This window comes from Vidua macroura, chromosome 1, assembly GCF_024509145.1.
Source record: "Vidua macroura isolate BioBank_ID:100142 chromosome 1, ASM2450914v1, whole genome shotgun sequence".
NCBI classification, from domain to species: Eukaryota; Metazoa; Chordata; class Aves; order Passeriformes; family Viduidae; genus Vidua; species Vidua macroura.
This window is the reverse complement of record NC_071571.1, coordinates 110,899,381-110,921,887: the sequence shown is the minus strand read 5'-3', so window position 1 is coordinate 110,921,887 and position 22,507 is coordinate 110,899,381. Positions and strand designations below refer to the sequence as shown.

The window sequence follows — 22,507 nt, the reverse complement described above, 5'->3', positions numbered from 1 at the left end:
TAATGATTCTTTTCTTACCTATCAAAGATATTGTAGGACTGGTGTGAACTTTTGATACCTGATTTGTTCATCTTTTTTAATGTAATCCTCTTTTCACAGTGATTTAACCGTGTTGGCCCGTACAATGTGCATTTTGGCAGAAAGAAATCTGTAGTGAAAACTTCACGCTTTTTTTTTTTTTTTTTTTTTTTTTTTTTTTTTTTTTTTTTTTTTTGGCAGATGGTAATGCAGTACAGTGGAGCAAAATTGATTTCCTGGTTGTAATTCTAGTGCCTCTGATAAACTCACCCTGAGTTGCCATAAAGCACATATATAGTAGGCTGTAACTTACGGTGACATTCTTAAGTGCTGTAGTAGTGACTTTTTTGAAATGAGGTGGTGTGTAGATTTTGGCTCCAGACTTTCAGGCAATTCATAATACTTCACCTCAAGAATTAGTGCTTTAGTGGCCTTGTGGCTAGATGCCAGCCTTACGAAGCAGCAGGAGTCAGTTCCAAGCAGTTTGAGTTTTTTCTGCTTTTTCCCCTTTGCTCCCAGTGCACACAGGCTCGACACCTTGGTGTCTTGCATTGGTATTGCAGTCCTGTGGCTGCCTCTCTCCCTCCTGGAAAAAGGTGGGTGGCTTGAGTAAGAGAAGCAGAGGAAGCAGAGCTGCTGCTGCTGTGTGCCGATGTTGAGGTGCCTGTGGGCAGAGGGAGCCTGGATGGCAAGTGCCACTGCCTGGGTGGCTCCTGACGTCCCACATAAAGACACTTCATGATACAGCTCTGCAGTGTTACCTGCCACATTTTGGGTCAGTTTTAGAATGCTGATTTATTTGAGACATTCTTTAAAGAGCACTGAAGCCAGCTGTTAATGTAGCAATTAGGCAGAGTCCCTCTCATCCCAGAGGGAAATACATGTATGCTAGCATGAAGATTTTACTTGCTGATTCTATCTTGGGAAACAGACATTTATAAAAGAAAAATGGGATACTGTCTCACTGAATTTAGCCAACTTCCTTGAAAATGTTTGCTCATTTTTTTTTCTGCTAACAGCTCTTCTGAAGACACTGTTTTAAATTTAAAAATCTTTTCCCATTTCTGTGACCTGTAAAAAAAACATATCTAATATATATGATCTATTAAATATATATGTAGTGCTACAATTGGTCCTAGTAAATTGGACCTAAGGAAATTAGTCCCTTGGCTCTTAAGTAAAAACCATAGGCTGTAGGTATGAATCAGAGACTTTACAGTTACAAAAAGCTCTAACAAAAAGAAAAAAAATCCTAATTGTATTTTTAAAGTGAAAGCAATACTCGCATTAATCGAATAAAATCTAGCAGCTATACCGACCTATATAAAGCCACAAATCATTTTTATAAAGGTGTTGTTATGTGTCCAATTAAAGACTTCTGCTTCTAATTATAACAAATTAGAACAATTGGAGTCCAAGACAGCATATTGACTCAGGTGTTACCAAAATCTATTATTGCTAGTTAGCCTTTCCTTAAGCAAAAGGAAGATTATACCCAAGCTTTTCCAGAAAACAGTTTCCTAAATAATCATTCATTGCTTTTCTGATGCCTGTCTTCTGCAGGACTTTTCAATGGCTTTTCAATGTTACTGAAATTGCATGAGTCTTAAAATATAAAATATTACAGTGACTTACACCACTGGTGTTTTGCAGTGTGTGTCTGTATGCCTGTAAACTTTCTGGTCAGTATCCTAGCATCAACAGTGAACAGATAGTTGCAGTAACAGCTGGCAGTCAGAAGGGAGAAGGCAAGTACAACAGGGAGGAAGTTCTGGATCATTGTACAGCTTGAATATCTACTACTGATTCCTACATGGCATTGGGAGTGTAGTGTGGCAAGCACTGCCTCTTTCCCAAAGCTGGGATCACTGGTTAGTCGCACCTGTTACCTATGAAAACTGGCTGAGAAGAGCAGAAGAGGGGCAAGTGCAAAGTAAAACTGCAGGAGTTTTTACAGTGCATGAAACATTATTGTTAAAATGTATAAAGCCTTCCTTGGATGTGTGATGCAGCTGAGTGAAAGCCTCTTGGATGTTTTCTGCCTTCTGAGTGTTACCTCTTTTCCAGAATTATTATGAGACTTTAGGAGTTTACCACAAAAATGCATGTGATCTGGACCACATTAACTCTGCCACTGTGCACTGCTGTCTTGTGTCCATCATATACCAGGGATATGCTGTGTCACGTTCACCAGCTGGGACCTGCCACTAGCAGGTCCAAGTGTCTGAAATAGTTTAGGGCTCTGCTACACCCCACCAGCAACTGCATAGCAGGAAGCAGAGGGGGCCCAGAGAATGCTCTCAGCAGGGCTGTGAAGATGCACATCCTGCTGGGTTGGTGCTGAAAGCTTAGAGGGTAGAGGGAGATGGGTCTGGTGTGGGGCTACCCCTTCTTCCTTCTAGGAATAATTTTTGATATGCACTTTTGTGTTGTCTATAAGTGTCCTATTTGGCATAGAACCATAGAATCATTTAGGTTGGAAGAAACCTTTGAGATCATCAAGTCCATCCATTAGCCCAGCACTGCCAAGTCCACCAGTAAACTATGTCCCCAAGTGCCACGTCCTCACGTCTTATAAATGCTTCCAGGAATGGTGACACAACCACTTTCCTGGGAATCCTGTTCCAGCGAATGACAACCCTTTTGGTAAAAAAAAAAAAAAAAAAAATTCCGGATATCCAATCTAAACCTCCCCTGGTGCAATTTGAGGCCGTTTCCTCCTGTCCCATCTGTTCTTAGGAAATGCTCTGCATGACTAATTCCTGGGCTTCTGGAGGCCCTGTGGAACTCACCAAAGGCAGTGTAAAGCCAAGCTAAAGTCCATGGCTTTTTGTTGATTTTTCTGTAAAGTTTTGTGGCCGCTGATAAAGTGAAATGTTTGAACAAGACAGAGCAAGTCTGATTTTCATATGTCATTGCTACAAGGACAAAGTAAGGATCATTTAGCCTAATGTAATCTTCAGAACAAAAACTGAGCAGTATATGTGCACTGTTACATGTATTGAGAGAGCGATATAGGATATGTATGGAGTATCTTTATTGCCAATATGCTGGAAAACATATTTACCTACCATTTACCTACCTATTTTAAAGTATAAGCAGCCCAGTGGGATATATCAGCAATCTTAACATCACTATAAGTAGAATTTAGTAGATAAATTTCTGAGGTCTTAGACTTTTAATTTCATGTTTTTGATTTTTATTATAATTTTGAGCAGCAACTGGTACCTTATATTTTTTGTTTAGAAGAAAGAATGCAGAACAGTATTTTTATCAAAGTGCTAAACTAGAACTATGGCCTCATCTTTCTTAGCATAAAATATCATAGAATATACAGAGTTATAAGGGATCCGTGAGGAACATAAAGTCCAACTCCTTGCCTTGCACAGGACACCCCAAGAATCACACCATGTGCCTGAGAGCATTGTCCAAATGCTTCTTGAATTTTTGTCAGGCTTGCTGCTGTGACCACTTCCCTGGGGAGTCTGTTCCAGTGTCCAACCACCCTCTGGGTGAAAAATCTTTTCCTGATATCCAAGCTAAACCTCCCCTGACACAACTTCAGGCCCTTGGGTCCTGTCACAGATCACACAGAGAAGAGATCAGTGTCTGCCCCTGCTCTTTGCCTCATAAGGAAGTTGTAACTGCAGTGAGGTCTCCCCTCAGTCTCCTCTTGTCCAGGCTGAACAGATGAAGTGACCTCAGCTGTTTCTCATACAGCTTCTCCTCAAAGCCCTTCACCATCCTCAAGGCCCTCCTTTGGATGCTCTCTAAGAGCTTAATGTCTTTTTTATATTGTGGCACCCAAAACTGCCCCCAGCACTCGAGGTGAGGCTGCTCCAGAGCAGAGCAGGACAATCCCCTCCCTTGCCTGATGCTGACAATGCTGTGCCTGATGCACCCCAGGACACAGTTGTCTTTCCTGGCTGCCAGAGCTCTGCTGACTGATGTTCAACTTGCCATCAGCCAGGACTCCCTTTCTACCATGCTGCTCTCCAGTATCTGATTCCCCCATCTGTACACTGATTCAGGGTTAAATTCAGCCTTATTTCACCTGCAATGATTCTGTGACTATATTTTTTTAACAATGAAAACAATGTTTTCCGATGTTTTTAATTGAAAATAATTTTGTCTTTAAACATGTCGGTTGACTCTAAAAGCCCATTTGATATTTGGCTGGTTGAAGTGGATGACATCAATAAGTAGCTGCTCCACAAGACCTTCATTGTAAAGCTCAGCCATTTAGTTACCTCTGTGGTTTCACATCTGACCCACCATTTCCTCCTACAGTGGCTTGTTTGTTTGTGAATCACCAGGGAACTGTAAGTTGGTCCAGGAGGAGCTCCCACAGCTGTAGGATGTGACACCTCCCTTGCTCCGGACAGTGTCCCACAAGTAGTGAGGAAAAGCTGTGATCATGCAGCATCGAGTGAAGAGTCCAACAGTGTAGCTGGCATTGTCAAAGCAGCTATTTGCAGGGACTTGTTGATTCTAGGAACCAATATTCTTAGAGAAAACACCCTCTCAGAAAGAAAAGGGGGAGATTGCATGGTACAGGCACAGAGCCCTGTGTGTCCTCAGCCCTTATCAGCCCCTCGAAGGCAGGGCTGTGTGGCTGCAGCTCCAGTGCAGCGCTCTGTGGCAGTTTGAGGAGAAACCAGCAATGGACATGACATGGGCATTATCAGCAAAAGAGCCCCCAGTGCTTTCATTTCACATTGTGGTGTTTCAAATGCTGCCAGGCCAGTGGTGCAAGCTGTGAATGAGTGTTACGTACCATAAACCCTAGCGGTTTCCTGGATTAGACCAATTAGTGTTTGTTTAGATAATTCAGGGTTTGAATGACTTCCTCTCCGGAAGCCCCGAGCCTGAAGTGCTAAGGCGGCACACCTCGCCTGAGCTGCCTGTGCAATTACTCCTGTGCAACTGCAATTCTGGCTTGCAGAAGATAATCACAGTTCTGCAAATACAGGGGGATCGCAGGTCATGTCTTACAAGAGGAAGAATTAATCACTGTGCTTGTTGGTTATTGACTTACTGGAATTACAGCTTTGATTTCATGCGGTGGCTATTGTGTGATGATACCAGGGTTTGAAGCCTGGAGTTTGGACTTCACTCGAGTCCATGAAGTCTTTAGGAGTTTTGGAGGTGAGGAAGGGATATACAATTTTAGCATATGTTTTCATTGGCAATTTCTTTAGTATGTTCAATTTCTCAAATAAAATGGTCTATAACAGACCAATAGTGTTTATCTGGTGCACCTTCATTTATGGGTAGGAATCTGCTGCTACCAAAGAATTGGGTGGGTTCTGTTAGGTCCCTGAAAAGGGCTTTTCATGTTAAACCACTCAAATATGAGGCAGAGCAATCTTGTCTATAAAGAGTTATTTCAGCCATAAGGAAATAACTTCGGGAGCAAATGAGCCTTGGACATCTGTTTTGTTGGGGGATTTTTCCTGGTACAATTTCCATACTAGAAAAGCTCACACATGGCTGTGCATATGTTGTTTAATCTCTTAAATTGCAATTATGATCAAAAAATGAGGAAGGAAGTCTATGACTAGGAGAGCAAAGCAGGGGGGAAGTGAGGCATATGGGATAGACCGATAGTCTTGATTTCTCCTTCGTGGAATAGATGTCATCTGTCATTCCCCCTAGCCTGGAAAAAATTATATCAAAGGGATATGCTTCATCTGTAATGATGAAATCACCTTTTCTGCTCCTCAGGGAGCTGAAGATAGTGAAAGAAGTTTGTTTCCCTCAAGAGCCTGGCAATGAGTTCGAACAAACAGCAAAAACAAATGTGGGAAAAGAGACCCAAGAGAATCCAGACATGGTCTGTCATAGCTCTATGACACAAGCAACTATTTGAACTGCTATATGAGGATATAACTGGGATATGTGGATTTGCCCTGTCTTTAAAAAATGGTTATGTTTGTTCTCATGCCTTCTTTGGCAGTTTCAGGTGGCTCTTTCCTCTTAAGTAAGATGCAAGAATGTACTGAACAAATTAAAAAGGTTATTTAGCTGAGCTTCAGCTTAAACACCTCACACTTGACCAGTCAGCTGTTCAAATACAGCTACTTTCATTTTTTCCAATACACAGTCTTGTAAGTTCAGTCTCAAGAGATATGATGTGATATGAAATATTGTCTTCATTGGGGGAAAATAAAATTTTTTATTATTATTTTGCAGGTAGCTTCAGGTGAATGCAATGAAGACACTGAAGTTTACAACATTACCCTTAGTACTGGGGATGAGCTCACTTTAATGGGGCAAGCAGAAATCCTTTATGCAAAATCTTCTAAGGAGAAGTCACGGCTCAACACCATCTTCAAAAAAATTGGGAAGCTTAATTCAATTAGTAAGCTAGGGAGAGGCAAGATGCCCTGCCTCATCTGCATGAACCACAGGACCAACGAGAGCATCAGTCTCCCTTTCCAGTGTAAGGGCAAGTTCAGCACCCGCAGCCCACTGGAGGTGCAGATGCAAGAAGGTGAGCACACAATTCGCAATATAGTAGAAAAAACCAGGCTGCCTGTTAACGTGACTGTGCCAAGTCCTACACCAAGAAACCCTTATGACCTGCATTTTATCCGTGAGGGGCACAGGTACAAGTTTGTCAACATTCAGACCAAGACTGTGGTAGTTTGTTGCGTGCTTCGTGGTAACAAAATCATTCCCATGCATTTTCCCTTGCACTTGACGCTTCCGAAATTCATTCTACCTGATAGCGTAGTGAAGGGGGAGCTGTGGCACGAACCCCTCATCCAGCACTGGTTTAATATATGCCAGGAACAGTTTGACATAGATGAGTATTCCCGTGCCGTGCGAGATGTAAAGACGGACTGGAATGACGACTGCAAGAGCCCGAAGAAGAGCCGGTGCGCGGGGCACAGCCACGTGCCAAACTCCCTCAGCTACGCGCGGGACGAGCTCACGCAGTCCTTCCACCGGCTCTCCGTGTGCGTCTATGGGAACAACTTGCATGGGAACAGCGAGGTGAACCTCCACGGCTGCAGGGACTTGTGTAACGAGTGGGCCCTGTTCTCTCACGATGCTCTTCAGTACCAGGAGTCCGGGGACAGTAGCAGTGATTACCTTTTCCCTGAAGTTAGCGAAGAATCGATGTTTCTGCCTACGAAATCGGAACTTCCTTACGAAGAGCTCTGGTTGGACCAAGGATCTGGAAAGGGCGGTGATCAGCCTCTCTCGTGCTCCCTCGAGAAGAACAAGTGTGACAACTACAGAGGATCTTTCCGATCAAAGTGTGGTACCGCGTCTCTTCCTGTGCCTGCAACTATCGGAACAAACGCAAAGTCTTCAGATGTTTCCCTACCTCCACCTCCAGTGCCTCCCAAATCAGAAGCAGTAAGTCGGGGTTATTTGTGTTTGTTTGTTTCTTTTTTTTGGTGGTAAAGAGTTTGCATGCAGATCTTTTTAGGGAATGTGGTGGAGAAGGGCAGGGCACATACAGGGCAAGGGAACAGTCAAACTTTGCAAGATGTGCCACTTCAGCTAGTTTCCTACCATGTGTAAGTCATGTCTTAAAAATCACAGGAGTATATTTAATATTATTGATCTAATAGCTTAATCCTGATACTTTCAGGTGATACTTATTTTGGGTTTCTTGCTCACACAAACAAGAATTGCTGAGTCACTTTATTCTCTTGCTTTCAATATCATCTCTCCATGTGACCTCCATGTTTTCTCATATCTTCTGTGGCCAAAGTGTATGGGGCATGACCCACTTGGAAATGCCTCAGATTGCCTTAGTGTGTCAATTAACAGTCTCTGATAATGAGAACAGCTTTTTACAGATTTTACAGATTTGAAGAGTTTGTTAATGAGAGACTGATTTCTCTATTATGACCCTTTAGCAGATTTTGAAAAATATTGCATCATTGTCCTTTATCAAACTAGACCTGAACTAACCACTCTGTACTGCATATTGAAAGAAAATATGTTTAAATAGGAGGTCTGCAGAATTGATAAGTGAACCTTCTAGAGGACTGAGTTGTAAACAGAGCATGTTTCCTGGCCTAAAGTTTTTAATGAAAACTCATGGGAGAAATCACTTCTCCAAACCTGAAATGTCATGGAGACTTAGGAGGGAAAAATGTAAATGTATTTTATCAACGGGAGCTTATATGGACTGGCTGGAGAATCCACCCATTATGTCATCTCTTGATGTAGTCCTAAACCTTATTTAAAAAAAAAAAAAGAAAGAAAAGAAAGGAAGAAAGAAGATTCCCACAGGAAAGTGTGTCTAGGAGTCTTTATCAGAATGTCAACCATACATATATAGCGTGAATCTTGGTGTGTATCATTATTTAACAAATTTGTTTTGCAGGAGTTTTTCTGGAATTAAAAAAAATACCATTCCATTTGCAAGTCCTGTGGTGGTTTCAAGAGCATGGCTGTACAGTAAATTAAGACTAATTTGAGACAAAACTGCAACAAACCATGATTGTCCTGTACCTTTCCTATTGCCATCTAACAGTCCAGTTGTGTTGGCTGTAGCCTTGCCCTCATGAGTCGGATCACAGCCTGGTTGAAAGCTGAGATGTGTTCATTCATGCTGGGTCAGCCAGCAGTGGATTTCTGTGGGGATGCCCCTGGCCAGGCTCTGCGCTTCCTGGGGACGTGCAGCAAGGAGAGGGGAGGAGGACACTTGCAGGCACAAAATGCCCAACTACAGCCCTTGGACTGTGCCACCAAAACTTCCCCAAAAAGCAAATGCAGCAGCTGGAGCAGCCAGGAAAGGCAAGACATTGTGTCTTCTTAGCAAAGTGTTTACGTGCAATGTTAAGTGCAGGAACCCAAGAGCACTTCCCTTGCCTCTGAGGTCAGGTATGCACTGACACTTTGTCCAGACTCTTGGACAAGTGCCCAGCAGCACCATATGGAGATGAGGCTCCCTGGCAGCCTATGCTGATGTTAACTGGAGTGGGGCTAGTCCCACCCTCCTCCACCTCCTCCTCCTCCTTTCCCAGACGCATCGTCCTGGCTTCCCTTTTGTGCTGGCTCTGGCACTCCTGTGCCTGGGCAGGCAGCCAGGTCTGGATCTGGAAAATGATTTGTTTCCTGCTGATTTGTGTGAGCTGAACTGCTTCTGCACAGGGTCAGAAGAGCGCTGGAGTGTTGGGAGGTGGGTGGTGGGGGAGGAAGGCTGCCCCCACAACAAGATGAGGGCAGCCCTTGTGGCATGGGGGTGCCGATCGCCTGGGTCATGCCTGAGACATGAGGGTCTTACCCCTGAGGTGTGGGCACTGGAGTGCTGGGAGAGCTGTGGAGCACCTGTACAGCATCACTGTGGACCCTCATACCTGGGGAATCCCCATGAGTCCCTTCTGGGGACAGCCAGGAGACACTTGGGGTAGATGTGTATGTTGCCCTTTAGAGTTATTTTGGAAAGTGTGCAATTTTGTCATGTGTGTCTTACATTACTGAGGTAATGTGTGAGTGCTGTCAGCAATTTCAGTGTAGTTTTCTAGCCATTTTGGAGAAATAACTTCTGCTAAAGATATTAGCTGGGATTTAGAGGTGGGCAGGGGTTGTAGCCACATTAAAAATAAAACAAAATTAAAATCCTACATTTTCATAGATTATAATAATGTAGACTTGCTTTTATGGCTTCCTGGAACAGCTTTGGAGTGAGTATCAGTGACCTACAGAATTCATCTGTGGCCTGGGGCCGAGGAGATGTTTGCATGGTTTCCATGTAGGTATTTATAGAGTAAGTAGATCTCAGGAGCTGCTGGTGAACATGCGTTTTAGTCATCACTCCCTCTAGAATGATATTCCATAGCATTTCTGTGTAAAGGTTGGCCAGCAATTGTATTTTTGCACTAAATTTAAAATGTGTGTTCAGGAGCTGTTTGCAGGATGGGAAAGGACATCTGGGTATTTCAGAAGCTGTTCTGGTTTTCTTCTCTCTAGCAGGATGGAGCATTGTGATACATTATGTGTATTTTCTGAATACCTTCAGAAAATGAAAGTAGCGTGAAGGCAGAAGGCGGAGGAGGGGGGAATAATCTCTGAATTAAGGCCTGTAAATTAGTAATTTCTTCATTCCCCAAACACTAATTTGCATAACATCAGGAGCTGTTTTCCTGATTGATACAAAGCACATCCCTAATGGAGTGCACCGGAAGTTCAGGCTGCTGTGGGCGAGGAGTGTGGAACTGCTCTGTGTTACACTTGCAGTCAAGCTGGTGACAGGGCATGTTTTATCCAGGCAGCCTCAGAGCTGGTCACTGCAATGGGCACCTGTGATGCCCAGATTCAGCAATAACACCCCAGGGCCCAGGTGGTGCTGGCAGGGCTTGGGCTGGCAGCAAGAAAAAGGAGCAGAGGTCTTAAAATAACATAGCACCTCATGGTGCTGGAAACAGGTAACCATTCCCAGGTCACAGGAAGGAGGATTGGAGCACAAGAGAGCTCAATGTCGAATAGAAGTTTCAGGTTGTGCAGTCTTAAGTGTTTTATCTGTATCTGACAGCCATGTGACATCTAGGGCAAAGAGTATTTCCAGCTAAGAGCAGCAGCCATCGAGGTAATTGTCCTGTCACACTGTGGCTGTTCTACTCATCTCCTGCATTTATTTCATTGCCATTCTCTTGGACCTAGTGAGCATGGCTTTCCAGAAGCTTCCCCTTGCTGTTGTCAGTTTAATCTGCAAAATTTCTTCTTTTTATTCCTCTGCTGGGTTTCCTGGGGGCTGTAATTGTGGTTTTGTGACAGGGACCAACTGGGACTGTAAACAGGTATTATTTATGGCTTCGTTCTGATCTGTAATCTGGGTCAAGCAAGGTAGTTTGGCACAGTTTGTTATGCCAGCACCTTTGAATTCCTCAGTCTTCCCAGGAAAGAAAAGCTTTAAGCCTTTGACCATCTGCTGTGCTCCAAAAGCTCCCCTGAATGGTCTCTGTAACCCCATGGATATATATTCAATAGCATTCACTATTAACTTTGCCTATTCTGACTTGGGGGGAGAAAAAGTCTTCAGGCGTCCTTGGGGCACAATACTAAAATGGTTGAAGAATTTTATGCCTGAATTCAATAACAAACATGAATAAAATTGATTCATTTTTTTCCTCTTTCCTTGAAAGACCAAATAAGATCCCTTAGAACAAGATTTATTTCAGTGTTTTATGCTGACGGGCATTTCCTGTAATTTTGACTTGTTTTGAATTAGGGAAAAAATGTACTACAATGTCTTAGTCCCTAGTTTTCCATTTCACAAAAGTACTAAATATGTTGTTGCATTTTGAAAGCATTGAAGTGGATTGCAAAAGGTTCCACATTTATTTTGTTTTTACATAAATTACATCACTTTAATTGCTAATTATGTGTTGCAGAACTGCTAAGATAACTTTTAGTTCTGCAGTGTTGTAAAATTTAAAAATAAACTTCAAATTTCAAATACAAAAATTATTTCCTTTTTCTGATGCATCTAAGACTGTTTCAGACAAGGAGAACATAGAGGTCTCCTCCTGCCCAGGGGCAGGTGGTGAATCGTTAAAAATCCTGCCTGGCAGCTGAATTCTCAGCAGCCTTCTCACCTCTAGCCTTACTAAATAAAGTTGCTCTCCCAAATATGTCCTGATGAGATTAAGTCCTTAGTTCCATCATATTTTTAATGGGGATGGATCCTGACATTTTGCTCCTACACAGGCACACCACACTAAATTTCAGGTGCTCTGTGTGTTTTAAGCTGTGAGGTTGTCTTGCTGCACAGAGCAGACCTGTTGGCTGGGTGTACACCTTTCCACTTGTACATTTTGGACAGCCTTTTCCTGCACTGCTTTGGCAGCAACGGAAGGACTGAAGCTTCTAGTTTGAATCCAGAAGCTGGTAGATATGAGATAAATGTACTATTCCTGAGGGAGGAGGCTGGGAATCATCTTAGGGTTGGATGACTGACTATCACTGGTGAAGTAAGTCAGGAAACATCAAAGTATATTGAGATCTTTTCATTACATAACCTTGGTTTATTACATCTAAATAAACAACACTAATGAAGTTTAGGTGTAATGAATTGCTCCTTACAGAATGTATAATATCAGGAACAGTCTGTCTGATTTTCTGTTACTGGGATGTTCTTTTACATAGTTTCATTGCTGCTACTTTTTAGATGAGTTGCTATCAAACTGCTGAAATGTGCCCTAAAAAAGATTGCTGGTCATTCTACCAGTGGCAAAGCATTCTTTTGGACTTCCTTGACAGCTACATACTGTTGCAAATGTATATACTTTTTCATTTCTCTCTTCTCCTCCCTTTTTAATTATTTCCTTTCAAAGAATAAGGCAGAACCAGATATGCTTCATCTGGTTGAGGCTGCTGTTGCCCAGATTTCCTTGCTGCTTGCTTACATGTTCTTTTTTTGTACAGGTAAAAGAGGAATGCAGGCTCCTCAACGCTCCCCCAGTCCCACCACGGAGTTCAAAGCCGTCCTCCACCAGTCCTTCCATCCCTCCTCGCACAGTGAAGCCTGCTCGACAGCAGACCCGCTCTCCCAGCCCCACTCTGTCCTACTACTCTTCAGGACTGCACAACATGTATGTGTTTGAGCTCTGGGAGCTCGGTGCTAGCACTTTCTGAGAAAGTTAAATTTAGCACTGGTCTTTTTGAAGGCACGTGTTTCTAAGGTACAGTGTGGTGTCAGACTTGCAGTAAAACCAGCTAACCTGTCAAGTTGTTTTGAAAGATTCAAAAGGAAGAAAAGATCCAGCAGAAACTATGTTTTACCTGATAGGACATAGCAGTTTATATTAAACACCTGCATGCATTGCTAGAGGTAATATCACTCTTAGGTGACATAGGCTGTCTAGTTAAAAGATCATGTATAATTTTCCATGTTTCTTGAAAGGCTTGAATCTTCAAACCAGACCACCTCACTGCTAGTTTTTGGGTGGGATTTCAGTGTTGCATGCAGCACAGCCAGCTCTGATAATCAGGGACACAAAAAGAGTGTGGTAATCCAGAAGTGTGTTGTGCTAACTATATGGACACCTATGGGGTGGAGATGATGGAGGACAGAAAGACCAGCAGACACCACCGAGTGCTAAGTGAGGTGTAGCAGAAGGGGGCTGGACAGCTTCCACATCAAACACACTTCAGCACGAACCCAACCCACAATCCAGAAGATCCACCCAGGCTAGCTGAAAGTTGACAGTAAATTCTGAATTATGTGGCTGCATAGCTTTTCTTAGTGGTACAGTGTCCTTCCTTTGGCTTCAGAAAGTATATGCACATTCTGAAGCCTCACTTCCTTTTTGCCTTGGATGTCTTCTTGCCATTATTTTTGGTACCCCTTCAATGACACAGTGCTACCTGTGTGAATATTATAAATTCATCCAGTACATCATTGAATTAATTTTAGCCTGGATGCAGTTGGTATAACAACTTATGCTGAAATTGCCTTACTAAGTCATACTGCACATTTGCAGCTTAGTGTTGTGGATCTGGTAATGATCACTCTAGATCAAGGCTGCTTGCTTATTTTATGAAAGCCTTTTGGGTAGTTCTGTCAAGGTCTACTCCACAGGAGGCTGAGCACAAGACCTCCCAGCTTTAGGGGCCCACCAAATGCTGCTTTCTCTCTTTGTAGCTAAGAATACAGCTGCCAAAAACTAGGGCAAAAACTAGGAAAACAGAAATGAAGTTTCTCAAGAATGCAGTAAGTTAAAGTGAGGTGAGGGTCAGTCTTTTCTCCCAACTAACAAGAAATAGAATGAGAAGAAAAAGCCTCAAGTTGCACCAGGGGAGGTTTAGATTGGATGTTAGGAAAAATTTCTTCATGGAAAGGGCTGTCAAGCATTAGAACAGGCTGCTCAGGGAAGTGTTGGAGTCACTATGCCTGGAAGTGTTCAAAAAAAGTCTAGATGTGTCACCTGGGGACATGGTTTAGTGTGGACTTGGCAGTGCTGGATTAATGGTTGGACTGATGATCTTAGAGTTTTTTTCCAACCTAAATAATTCTGTGATTCTATGATTTGCCTTGACTTTCACAGTAATTCATCTCCAGCTGGGTCCAGGCCATATGTCTCCATTTTGGTAGAGCTGACCTGGTGTTGCAGAGGAGGCTACTAGAAATCTGCCATTGTGCGGAATAACCAGATTGCTTTGCCATTTATATCAATAAAATTGTTTTCTGGATCATGAAGGGTTGCAGACAGTATTTTAAACAGAAACAAAGTCAGTATGATTTGTCCTTATCTATCTCTCAAAATGCCTGATACCTGATTTCAGCTGTATTTGAGGCTTGTCATTTCATCCTTTCACACTTAGTCCCAGGCAGTTCATTTTAGTGGAGGCCAAGTAAGGAAGCACTTTAAAAATGTTAAAATGTTACTTCATCAATTTTCAGAAATTCCATTAATCTTTGAACTCAATAAATGTTCCAGTTCTAGTATGGAATTGGAGTACAGAAATTGGATCAATTTAATTCTTCTACATGTTGTTTAAAACACCTCACTGTCTGTTTTCTCAGCTTGATGACTTGGTTTGTGAAAAATGATTTTCACTGTGTGCAATACACAGTGCACACAGTTGCACACTGTGTTGGCCTTTAAGCAGCCAGAAATAATTAGTTAATGGTGTATCCGTGTTGAGGGGGCAAAACTCCATGTCTCTGTAAACATCCAGCTGCTTTACCTGTCAGACTTGTATTAGTGACATAAACAGAGGAAAAGTTTGGAAGGCACAGAATGGAGACTGAGAGATGGTAAGAAAGAGGAAACTGCATTTGTTGGGACAGATATTTCCCAGTGATGTAGATTAGGGCTGTTTTTACACATCTGCACTTTGTATTTGATCTGGGGAAGTCCAGATTGGCCTCTCTGATCCACTGTAAGCACACGAGGAAGTAATTTTGTGTCAATCCATTGAAAACTCTTCTGGTTTTTTGATAGCTCCATTGATCTATTTTGATAGCTTGATCCATTCTCAAGCAGAGTTCACTGAGCTGTCATGGGGTGACTACTGAGTTTTTACTTGAGTAGTTAGTTTTCAGGAGAGAGAGGCAAGTCATTAAAACAATTTTTTTCAACTGTCGGTTTCTGTCTGTTGTGTTGAGTAAGGATTTTATAAGTCTGCTAATTATTTTTCCAGTGTTCTGGTTTAGTTGGCCAAAATTCCAAAGATCAGCACAATCTTTCAGATTTTTTTTTAGAAGGTGGCATAAAATCAGCAAACATTTGCTTTTGATAACAGGTTGTGTCCTTTTGTTGTCATCTCCGTCTCTTGGAAACACCTGGATATAAACCATCAGTTCCCTTGGATAGGCTGAGCTTAGTTCACCACCTGGAAGTGGATCCAGAGTAACTTTCTTTAGGTGCCTTTGAAGAGCGAGTGTTTAACATCAAAGCTTGTTTAAAGATCCAGACACACCAAAAAGTTACTCTGGGTAAGCTTAAAGCACATGCAGCCAGGTCTGCTTACCCGTCCAGATAAAACTCTTCCTTTGGAAGTGAGCATTGACTCACTCTGTTGTCTCTGTACTCTGCACTGGTTCACATGGCCTAGGGCAGTGGTGACCTGCCCTCATATGAGCTTTTGAATACCATGACATATCTGTGGTACATATGTGTAGAAAAATGCTGGATTAGAACATCTTTCTAGTGTATGTGAGACTGTTTCTTATCTGTGGTGGTATCCCTCAGAAATTCAACAGTGAAAAACTGAGTATTTGTGAGATGACACAGAACTGAATTGAGGTATCAACATTTTTATGACCTTAAAAAAACAAGGCATGGGGCTTTTGGGTATATCAGCATCTTGTCAGGCTTGTAGAAGGGGAGAAGGAGCTCTCAATACTTGAATTCAAACATGTTAATTCAAATGTGAAAAGTTCTGCTGGAGGAAAGAAGATTCTTTCCTTGTGACAGTCACCTTCTATCAGATGATTTTTGAGTTTATTGAAATGCCAATTTTTCTCTTACTAACAACATCCTTTCTGCTTTGTTCCTTAAGTAATGTCACAGAGAGCGACAACACCAACCCAACTGAGAGCACGCCTGTTTCCTGCTACCCGTGTAACATGATGAAAACTGAATCCAAAGAGCCTGAGAGCACAATGCCTTTGGGAAGCCCCTCAGCTGAAGCTCTGCCTTCAAGGTTATCTTGGCCAAACAATTTTTCAGGAACTGCTGAAGGCCTGAATAGGAGTGATTTCCTGCTTGATCCAAGCAGGAGCTACAGTTACCCCAGACAGAAGACTCCAGGTACACCAAAGAGAAGCTGTCCAGCACCTTTGACTTTTGACTTCGATGGATGTGAGCTCCCAACAGGGTACTCCCCGCTGACTCCAGCAGAGTTCACAAACACCATCTCCAGCTGTCCAAAGTCAGCAAGTTACTCTCTAGACTGCACTGATGAGAAAACTCTGGGAGTCAGCAACACAAAGCAGAGCCATTCGTGTCCTGCCTTACCTCCTCGGGCACCGAAGTCAAGTGAAGATAAGACAGTTACAGACATGTGTCCCTTGCCACTGAAAATAGATGGTGCCGAGGAGGAATCAAAAGCTGGCTCTCCACTCGTCTTGGAAGATCAGTATCTGGCTAAAAAGGGCATGCAGGATGCATTCTCTGTGTCTTACCCCTTCTCATCTCCCCTCCACCTCCAGTTAGCACCAAGGTCTTGTGGGGATGGCTCTCCCTGGCAGCCACCCACAGACCTTTCTGGACTCTCTATAGAGGAAGTGTCTAAATCGCTGAGGTTTATTGGTCTGTCAGAAGATGTCATATCATTTTTTGTCACAGAGAAGATTGATGGCAATTTACTGGTTCAGCTTACAGAAGAAATCCTATCAGAAGACTTCAAGCTAAGCAAATTGCAGGTTAAGAAAATACTACAGTTCATTAATGGCTGGCGACCCAAGATGTGATGTTGGCTAGTTTTTAGTGAAACTGTATACTCGATACATTTGAGCTAATATGTCACTTCCTGGTTTTTTGCACTAAAAATCCTTCTTGTAAATAGTAGTAGAAAAATTCTTACTATGCAGATAAACATTTTTCAGTGGTGAATGGACCTTTTTTTTCTATGTCAATAATAAAGGTAGAGAATCTGCAGAGGTGTGCCTTTGTGCATCCCTGAACATTCAACAGCTGCTAAAAACAGGACACGAAGGGAACTTTGACTCCATAGTCTGTTAAGACTTAGCCGTATTTATTACTGAACAATTTGATGCTGAAAGACACACACCAATCCAGTTTACAGTTTTGTGTTAACTGCAAAAAAGGTATTTCTTACGGGATTATTTCTGTTCACATAATATTTGGCAACATGCTGTGACTTGCAGATATACAAAAGCATTGGTTTTGACACTACATCTGAAAATGTTAAGAATAGCTCTGAAGTGCCACTAATACACTATTCTTGCAGCATTATTTTTATGAACTGTATCTTCCTGACTATCTGTAACGTGGATGCATTTTCCATGTTACTTTGAGCAAAAAAGAGTTAAATGTTTTTAAACCAAGAGTCATGCTTAGCTCCTTGCCCAGAGGGGAGGGAGAAGGGGGATTTTCTACTGAGCCACTCTGCCCTGGCCAATTAAAAGTTTATGACCTGTAGATTTCAAAAGTTGCTTTTGTAGTCGGATGACTGGAGTAAATAGCATGACTTCTGGTCATGCAGCTTTCTCATGGGAAAAGCAGTTCAGTGCACAGGCTCTTTTCTCAGCAGATCCTGCCTGCTGCAGCAGCCTGCTAGCACAGCCCTTGCAGGAGCCGTTCTGTGGTGAAAGGTAACACCTCCTCGTGTTTCTTCTGCTGCTGTTCTGATTGTCTGAAAAGGCGCTTACTCTGCTCTCCTCTTCCTGTGGTCAGACCTGTGTAGGAAGGTGATAGTGCTCCTGTGTCATGCCTTTGAAATAAAGTGCTGGCAAGGTGGGAGGGATCGGAAACAGAGCATGGCATGCTGCTGAGAATGGGCTGAGGGAGGTTTTGGGCCATGCCACAGGAAATGTTTGTGATCTTTTCAGTTCACCTGTCTTGTTTGCAGTGGGCTAGGAGGATGTGGGTGTCAAAATGGGAGGGGCTGTAGCATCAAAGGATGTGCTAATTCAATTGCCCAGCTGCAAAAACTCACTGCAATAGATGTCACATGGAAGTAGTAGTTAAAAGGGAGCACAGAGATGGTAAGTGGGCATTAGTCTACCCCTGGAGACCTCTTAAATTTAACTGCTCAAAAGGCTAGGAATAGCATTAACTTTTGATAGTCCTTTGTGGATTTCTTGTTTGTTGACAGAGCTCACTGAAATGTGTCTAAATAACCCCAGGATCCCCCCTGCCTTTATATACTGGATTTGAGGATTTGTGGAGATCCTCAGGAAACAGTCTGTGTTATCCCTTCCTCTTCAGCAAGTGTGCATGCCCAGGATCCTCAGGTGACCAGGGCTAGGAATGCTAGAGCAACTTCACTTACTGCTGAGCAGAGCCCTGGCCAGGAGAAAACCATCACCTGCCTTGCTTACCTTTTTGTTGTATTAAAAAATATCTCCATTGTAGGGCATGTAGTTGGGAGCATCAAGAGAAAATACAGAGCAGAGACAAAAATGCTAGATTTGCCTGTTTTCTCAACCATATTGACTCATTAAAAAGAATTTATTAGCAAATAGAGCTTTCTGTTGTTGGGACACATTTCATGTCATGTCGCCTTGCCGAAGCCAAGATGCATTATTTGTCTTCCAGTAATGCAAACCACCATTTCCCAACTAGAAAGCAAAGCCCAGTTGTTGTGAGTACTACAGAGCCAACAAATATCCCAACAGAAAAAAACCCCAAGAGTTTATAATCCTGTTTTTCGTAATGTATTGACTTTAAACAACAGATCAATAGCTTTCTCCAAATGCTTTTTAATTAGCATTCTAAAATATTTTAGCTTCAAATAAGACTAGATCAAATTCAAATATTGTTCAGACATGTATGCTTGTTGGTAGACCACATGCAAGTTGAAACCAACGGCCTTTTAAAACCCACTCTGTCAAATGAGTGTTCAAATATGAAAGGGCCTAATCTTTAATGTCAGCTACTTGCCATTGTTTTGCTCAGCTTGTTAATTCTAGATAAAAAACCCTAAAAAAAATATTGCAGTCTTGGTAATGCTAACATTAAATATTGCTAACACCCCCCAGAATATTAACGTCCCTGAGAAAGTAGTTTTCTTTGACTGTGGATTCATACCTATTTTATTATCTCTGCTTACCTGCTTGAAGTGGTTATTCTTGCAAAGAGACTGGTGGAATTTGCATTCATGACCGTGCTGCATTAACATCCCATGTGCATAAACCAAAATAGAACTGGCCCACACAAAGGCATAGAAATGTGCATTGATTGCAGAAGTGAGCCTGTGTGCCAAAGGATAGCTAAAACCTCTAACTGCAGACTTGCTATTGATGGCCTTCCAGTTGTCTCGTTCTGCTTGGCACTGCTTACTTACTTTTATGCATAATGTATTAGCATTTAACATTTTCTTTTGCCCTTAGCCACTCATCACCTTCATTTTCCAAGCCATTTTTGGGGATTTAGGTGTTCCTAACATTTGTATTCTGTGAATTATATGGCTCCGGTGTCAATCTGCCTGCTGTGGTACTCAAGCTGGAATGAAGTGTCTGCTCTGGTGAAATCAGCAGAGTGATGAGAAAACTGGGTGTGCGGAATGTTGTAGCTCAGCCTTTGGATCCTAGGTTATGGAAAGGGGTACCTTTCAGTAGGTAGCCAGGCTATGGCAACTCCCAAGCACAGCACGGAGGTCAGCAGTGGGGAAAACCAATCTAGTTTTGGACAGTAGTGGAGTCCAGCCATGTTGATGGGAGTTGTGTTGATTGTCTTTGGGGCCCGAGAGCTGAAACCATTGAGCATTGTGCCAGAGTGGGCCTAAAATCACTTACATTTTCAAGGCAGTCCACTAAAATAGGCCAGTCCTAACCTTGGATTTTGTCCCTCAGATTAAATAAATGTAAGGCTTCTGGTGCTTACTTGGTTACCAGTGTCTGAGCTGTGTGTTATCCTTGGGGTTTTTGTTTTTCTGGGGGTTTTTGTTTGTCTGGGGGTTTGGTAGCAAAAAACATGTCATGTCATTCTGTATGGAGCTGTCTCTCTGTCCTGCACCAAGAAACACATCCTTTCTATGCAACTGTCATGTGTTGGCACAAGGACTGATGCTGCCTTCAGCAGTGAAAGCTGGATTCTGGCATGGAGGCATTCCTGGAGGTGGACACCGAATTGGGCAGGGAAGGGATGGAGAGAAAGCTTGAGGAGAAATGCTAGTTTCTTTCAAATGCTCATTGTGCCTAGGATGATGAATCTTTGTCTTGCTGCCTGCCTGGCTAACCAAAGCTGTGTTGACAGCAACTCAAAGTGCTTATTTGCATTCTTATTCTTGCCATATTGTAAAAATTGCCTATGGCTAGAAACTTAGACAGAAAACATTTGCTCCATCCAAAATTAGAAGGGAAATACATTTTGAAGTGTTCTTTTCAGCTAGAAGCAAGGTTTAGAATTTACTGTGTATTGCTGTGTATTTTCTACTAATAGAACAGGTTTACTTGCCTCTTAAAAGAACTTTGTTCCACAACTACAGCTTCAAGAGAAACAGCATAAACAGGCAAAGCTGCCTGAAAAAGCTCTGTGTTTCAAACCTGTCTATAAATAATTGTTTTCTCTTATGTTTTCATCTTGAATCAACTTCTTGGTTGTCCCCCCACAAAACAAATTGTGCTGGCACCAGCTTCTTGTGTGCTTCCCAGCAGGTTGCCTGCCTGTAACACAGGTGAGCCAAGTCCTGCCTGCAGGCCAGGCAAGAGGTCACACCATGGTACTTAACAGCCAAACACCAGCCCTGTGAGAGGACTACGGCTTAGCCCAGCTCTCCTGGCTCCTCTTTCTGATGCTTTGAAATAGCAGCAGTCCTGTATGCAAACCAGAAGATATAGATTAAATCTTAATAAGCAAGAGGAATTGTCCTTTTTATTTATAGGGATGGCAGGGCAGTGGGGAAATGCAGGCCCCTTGTTGAGACCTAGCAATAAATGACTCTCCATTTTGTTATGTCTTAAACTCCTGATAGTCAAGGAGTTGTTCAGACTTCACAATTTTTGTGTGTAATAACCAAATTTTCAGTGTGAAAATCTGCAGAGTGATTCTCTTGACTTGGACAATCTTCTGAATTGTATTAAAAATATGTTTGTTCTTAGCTCTTTAGATTCACTTCGGGTATGTCAAAAAAGTAACACTTGGGAAAAATAAAAAAAGAAAAAGCCCCAAAACTTTGGCTTAGTACATTTCCGTTATAAAACGAAGCATGGGTTTTGTGGAATTCTGTGCTGTTTTGGGCTTTTGTGTAAAAGGCTGGAGGCAGATTGTTATTTAAACCAGGTGCAAATAAATATCCCTGTAATGTATATGAACAAATTTAAACTGTGTATTGTAAGTATATAAACTGTATATTAAAGACACTATTTTCATGGTACTTCAAATGCGTACAGAATTTGTTGTACTAAATTGGTTGGATTGCATGTATTATATAAAAGGGTTGGTTTTCATTTAGTAATTTCACTGACTTATCCTCTTGCTCATCTCCGTATAATTTGGAAATAAGCACTTCTCAAATAGTGAATTTCGCAAAGTAAGATTGGATAATTGAGAGGAGTAATCAGGCGTTTGCATTTAACCTCTCAAGACATGTTACTTTTTCCTGTCTTGTAATTTCACTTGCTCCCCTTCAGCAAGAGTATTGTGCTGTGTTTCCCCAAAGAATTTGTTGCCAGACAGCTTGCCAGTCTCTAGCAGATGTTCATCTAAAACATTATTTTCCCAAGCCCTATTATCTTTGCTTTGGAGGAGAGCATTCCATTATAATTTGGATATGCTTTTAAGGGCAAGACTATGCACAAATATTCCTGCTTTGCAGAAAGTTTCTGAGGCATTTATTGGATGGGAAGGAAATCAGAGACAAAACAATGTTGTGCTGTAAGGTTGCACATTGCCTGTTCTCACTTCCTTCCATACTGGCAGTGGAGGGAAATGTCAACTCTACAACCATCAAGGTGTTATGCAGCTAAGTTGCTACTGTGCCAGATTCCTTTGGGCTGAAGCTTCATTCGCTGATACCAGGCCAAGAGAAAGTTTACTACAGCACAGCAGTAGTTGTGGAAGGGTTTATGGTAGGAATCATTAATACATGTTTTTGAGACATAAAGCAGGGCAGAATCTGACACAGTAGTTGCCGTTGGATTTGAGACAGTTGGGGTTTACTTGCCTCCAACCCTCACAACTGGGAGAGGGACGGAATGTGTCTGGAGGCAGGATGTGTATCACAGGGAGGTGAAGGGAGGGACAGAGAGAAGCAGATTGCTTTCACAAGTTAAGAAAAATCTCATTCACCATGAGCAGGTCTGTCTAGGGCACATCTCTGCTCCCCTCTCCTAAGAAGGGAAAGAAAAATATTTAATTTTTTGAATGCTCCAGTCAATTGGGTC

General features: G+C 42.3%; 1 protein-coding gene across 2 annotated transcripts in view; it reads left to right on the top strand.

Annotated features, from left to right (window-relative positions):
• GAREM1 (GRB2 associated regulator of MAPK1 subtype 1) overlaps positions 1-21,498 on the top strand; it is a 102,150-nt gene extending 80,652 nt beyond the window's left edge. For both annotated transcript variants that reach the window (XM_053986881.1, XM_053986891.1), the window contains 3 exons: positions 6,214-7,389; positions 12,415-12,581; positions 15,997-21,498. In XM_053986881.1, coding sequence (XP_053842856.1) covers positions 6,214-7,389; positions 12,415-12,581; positions 15,997-16,909 — 2,256 coding nt within the window. In that variant the 3' untranslated portion in view covers positions 16,910-21,498. The remainder of the gene's footprint in view (positions 1-6,213; positions 7,390-12,414; positions 12,582-15,996) is intronic.
• The last annotated feature ends 1,009 nt before the right edge of the window (positions 21,499-22,507 follow it).